The sequence below is a fragment of the Hoplias malabaricus genome, chromosome 3 (genome assembly GCF_029633855.1).
Source record: "Hoplias malabaricus isolate fHopMal1 chromosome 3, fHopMal1.hap1, whole genome shotgun sequence".
NCBI classification, from domain to species: Eukaryota; Metazoa; Chordata; class Actinopteri; order Characiformes; family Erythrinidae; genus Hoplias; species Hoplias malabaricus.
This window is the reverse complement of record NC_089802.1, coordinates 77,651,401-77,656,148: the sequence shown is the minus strand read 5'-3', so window position 1 is coordinate 77,656,148 and position 4,748 is coordinate 77,651,401. Positions and strand designations below refer to the sequence as shown.

Below are 4,748 nucleotides of genomic sequence, written 5' to 3'. Positions count from 1 at the left end.
TCTCCATTGTCCAGACATTATTTTCTTTTTTTCTCTCTCTTTCTCTCTCTCTCTCTCTCTCTCTCTCTCTCTTGCAATCTTTGCTCCTGTATGATGCTGGTCCATGTCATTGATAGCACATTGACAACACGTGCTTATGTCTCAGTTTGGAATCAACTGTGGTTTATTTACTTACATCAGATATTTCTCAATTCTCATTTCTGTTAAAAGGAGAGGTGATGCAACACAGTGGTAAACATGCCCCCATCCCAACTTTAAGGGAACTAAATTAAATGGTATCAAATTCAAAATAGGTAACTATTTTAGAATAATAACAATAACTGTATATGTTTCAACATTTATAATGTAATCTTGGAAATTAAATGGTTTGCATATCATTGCATTTTGTTTTGTTTTTATTTAGATTTTGCACAGCATACTAACATCTTTGAAATTGTAGTTTGTATATTAATATACATAAAATCCCTCAATAAACCACTTGAATATTAAACAAGAAAAAAAAACTAAGGAACTAATTATGACCTTAACATAAGTAACCTTTACTTTGGAGCATAAATAAAACTAGGAGAAATATATGAGCTTAAAAAAAGAGAGAAAAATATGAATTAATAAAAATTAATTTTAAACTTAACAGGAACTGATTTACAACTTAAATTATATTATTATTATTAATAATAATAATAATAACAATTAATAAAGCTGGTAATAAATGCAGAAATCTACATAGCTATGAATATAATTTAATAAAGATAAATCTAAAATGTAACCATATAAAGGTATATGTAAAAAAAAATATTCAGTGTGAAATTTGGACGTTGTCCTCATCCAGAGTGTTTGTTTGAGGATCATTTTTGTGAAATTCCTGCAACATAAAGAAACCATTCTCAGCTTCGTATTCAGAACCAGGTCAATCTGCTTTTCACTTCTACCAAGAAACATCTAATCAGTAAATACAAATCCTACTATCAGCAGTGTGACAAAATGGAGGCAGAGTCTAACCATGATTTCAAGGCAGCAGGTCACTCTGCAGATGAACACAGACGAGTAGATGGAGATTATTATTTCCAGCACTGAGAACACCATCAGAACACCATTTGCACCCTCAGTCAGGCTCTGAAACACATGATAATCCAGAGAAGTTCACATTTTGATATTGATGGGGTCTGAGCATCTTGTGGCATGCAGTTTTTTTCTGCCTTAAAACTCTGTGGCTGAAATAAACAGGGTTGCTCCTAAAACAACATTTAGAAGGCTCCAAAATGTGCTTGTGTCTTTTAGTGTTCACAGATGGGAAATCTACTCATGCCATGGACACTGACGCCAATCTTTTCTCTAACAACATGATGGAGATTCAGACTGACAACAATCTGGAGGGTCTTCCTCTTTCTTGCTAAAAAAACCAACTTTTTTTCATATGCAATCTGAAAGTGATTTGTCAGATTATGGCAGACATTTCTTTACTAAATTATTACTGATTATTATTAGTTTATCATAAACTGGGGATTTACAAACCAATTCTTTCTGTTTTATTTCCAGTACATATTTATGTCCAATATTTTATATTGAATTTTATGGTTTTTATGTACACATTAATCAAGTATTGGAGAAATATACACCTTAGTATTGTAACCAGAACATGAGGAATAAGAACATAATGTATGTAAACTAAACGACAGGAAGATGATGGCTACTCCAGCAATCACAGAACTGATCACATTCATGGCCAGAGATGCTCTCACCTGCAGGAAAGGACACAGAAAAAACAACAGCATCACTTTACAGAGTAGATTACTTAACTACTTATAATGCTTTAAAAACACACTCAGGTCAGAAGTGTGAAATGAGCATGAACGTTTGTCTCTTCAAATGCATATATTTAAAGTGTGTATTCCATTCTGTTTACTAAATATATGTTGCTGGTTTTGCATTAACTCTTTAAACCTGGAATAAATGTGTGTGTTTTGTGCTGTAGCAGTATGCAAATGGCTTTACAGAGACATATGCCTCAAACACAGGCTAGCACTTGGTTTAATTTATTTTTGGAGGGCTAGACCACACTCAGCACGGCAGAGACACCAGCATAGTAGTGTGTGTGTGTGTGTGTGTGTGTGTGTGTGTGTGTGTGTGTGTGGTGTTGCTGGGCTTTATTACCCATCAGAGACACTTCTCAAATGACAATGATTCATTAATTTTTTTATCAGAAAAACCGCAGTTGTGTGGTCAGAAACTGAACTTGAGTGAAGGGATAGAGTGCATCAAGTGGATCTACAGGCTCTAGCTGTAGTGGGGTAAATCTAACTCTTCTCCATAAAGTTGCCATAAAGTATAAATTGATCTATAAATCAAAATATGAATCTAAAATGAATATATATATGTAAACACCATGGGCTGTGTTTATTTACCACAGAGGGATGGGCTTTGTTTTCTGCAGCAATGGCCAGAGCACCCGTGGTGATATACTGTTATGAAAGTGAAGACAAAAAAGAAGAAGGTTATTTTGCTTTTTATCGTGTTTGAAATTATTGAAGGAAACTAAAGAAATTCTCTTACAAATACTGGTCCCCAAATAGTCACACCACTGATGACAGAAACTGTTTTGAGGTTGGCGGTCAACACGATGCCAAACAATAAAGTCGTGATCCCGATCATGATCTGGACGGTCTGTGAAGAACAAGTGTTAAACTGCACAGTGTGAATCTGAAAGCAAAAGAGTCCAGTGCTTTCTTACCCCCAGCACTTTGGGCTCTCCTTTCAGAAGTCTCTGAAAAGTACCTGAGGTTGAGATGCTGCCTCCACTTTACCCTGGTGCACCTGGAATCACCTGGGTCACGATGGTGAAGCCGTTTTTTATGTTAGAAACGGGTACAAAGCTGGTGGCCATCCTCAACACACACTTTAACTATAAAACAAGAAGATGTTCATGTCATTTTCTGAGATATTCAAATTTTGAAGTGATGAAAGATCAGACGTTCTAGAGCTGACCTTAACATATAAAAAATGCAATGCTGCAAAGAAATTCAATGTCTTAAAACAAGTAAACATTAATAAAAGTCAGTGAAATCAAAGGTAATTTATCACACAGAGTGTGGTCTTTAAATCATGGTATTTAAGACAACAAATTATTCAATACACCTTTAAGAGTGGAACTACTTTACCACAATCCCAGACCCCAAGGACCTCCTGAAACATTGTCTTAGTCATTGTCTGTAACCCTTATCCAGTTCAGGGTGGCGGTGGGTCTGGAGCATACCTGGAATCACTGGGCACAAGGCAGGAACACACCCTGGAGGGGGCGCCAGGCTTCAGGAGGTGACACACACTTACACATTCATTCACACACTCACACCTACGGACACATTTGAGTCTCCAATCCACCTACCAACGTGTGTTTTTTGAGCGTGGGAGGAAACCAGAGCACCCGGAGGAAACCCATGCAGACACAGGGAGAACACACCACCCTTCTCACAGACAGTCACTCAGAGGAAACCCATGCAAACTCTTTAATAAATACACATAACATTATAACATAAAATTAAATATAATATTCACCCTCCGCTGATGAAACGGACAAGAATGTCTATAGCGGGTATATTTTCTGAAAGTTTAACATTGCATCCTACCAGTATATAAGAGACAACACTGCAGCACACAAAGCTCCTGTTCCACAGACTGAAACATTACTTACCTTTCTCAAAAATTGAAAACATCGTGTAGTGTGAAAAATCTTCACTTTGATTCCCATCAGTGTGATATTTCAAACAGTAAAGAAAACATATTTAAAGCCAGGCTTAATTATGAAAAGTTTGAACATGGACTAAACTTTAATACATTGGTACTGACATTAAAAGGCCTTCCTTGTTTAGAAAGAAAACAAAGCAATTATTAGACTTTTACATTTTTCGTTATATTTTCAGCTGTAAATTTCATTCAAATTTCACTTTTGTAAAATGTAATTCCAAAGTGGATTTATAAAATAAATTATACACATTTTACATGGATTTGATGTGAATCACATCTTTAGTTTGTCTAAATATAAATTCCCCTTTTATAGTCTTTAAATTCTAGATTTTTATTTAAGATAAAATCAGTTAATTTGCTTTTAAACACTTTAAATCACTATTTATTATTATTATTATTATTATTATTTTTGCAGTGAGGTGTGCAGAGAGAGTTTTCCAAGTTTATTTAAAAACTAAACCTATTGAAAAAATAGTTCAGATTAAGCTAGCTACTAATTCTGTTATATTTTGACACAAACACATCAACAAAAATTGGCAGCATTATTTTTATTACAATATCAATAACAAAAGAAATAAACCAAATGTTTGGAAAAAGAAAGGAAATCTTTACCTGTAAATGAAATCTGTTTCTAGAGGAATATCTGCCGCTCTAGTTTTGTGCTCATCTGATGAAGCTGCTTCAGGTTCTGAAACTTCTGGGTGGTTTGTGTTGGGACTGTGGTTCAGGGACCTGAATAACCACATCTGTGGTTACATTGAGATATTTTTTCTTAAATTTGTAAGCTCCTCACTCAACTCCTCCCATTGACTTTGTGTTTAGTTCCCTATATGGCATTTAACCCTTTTGAATGGCTCATGAATGCCAAGCCTCATTGATATTATGTGCATATCGTTAGAAATCACAGACCCTACTGCTTCTATAAACAAAAGCCTCTGGGAGTAATCCAATGTGAAAAAATGCATGTATTATTCTGCAATTTTTTTTTCCATGAAAGACAGTGCTTACTT

At 35.0% G+C, this 4,748-nt stretch overlaps 1 protein-coding gene across 2 annotated transcripts; it reads right to left on the bottom strand.

The window, feature by feature from the left end:
* Positions 1-775: 775 nt before the first annotated feature.
* Positions 776-4,460, bottom strand: LOC136690959 (membrane-spanning 4-domains subfamily A member 4A-like). Of its 2 annotated transcripts, XM_066663119.1 has the most exons (7): positions 4,351-4,460; positions 2,773-2,899; positions 2,551-2,661; positions 2,403-2,459; positions 1,617-1,739; positions 1,000-1,113; positions 776-862 (listed from the first exon to the last, which is right to left on the bottom strand). In XM_066663119.1, exons 3-7 carry the CDS (start codon positions 2,647-2,649, stop codon positions 797-799), a joined length of 459 nt encoding a protein of 152 aa, XP_066519216.1. In that variant the 5' UTR covers positions 2,650-2,661; positions 2,773-2,899; positions 4,351-4,460; the 3' UTR covers positions 776-796. The 2 variants fall into 2 exon arrangements, with proteins under 2 accessions (XP_066519216.1, XP_066519218.1); XM_066663121.1 differs by lacking the exon at positions 4,351-4,460 and having other exon boundaries at positions 2,551-2,781.
* Between the last annotated feature and the right edge of the window lie 288 nt (positions 4,461-4,748).

Coding starts and splice junctions, on each gene's coding strand:
- LOC136690959 (XM_066663119.1), bottom strand. CDS start 2,649: ATGATCGGGATCACGACTTTATTGTTTGGCATCGTGTTGACCGCCAAC. Junction 1,114..1,616: donor GTTCTGGTTACAATACTAAG/GTGTATATTTCT, acceptor CATGTGTTTCAG/AGCCTGACTGAGGGTGCAAA. Junction 863..999: donor CCTGCTGCCTTGAAATCATG/GTTAGACTCTGC, acceptor TTTATGTTGCAG/GAATTTCACAAAAATGATCC.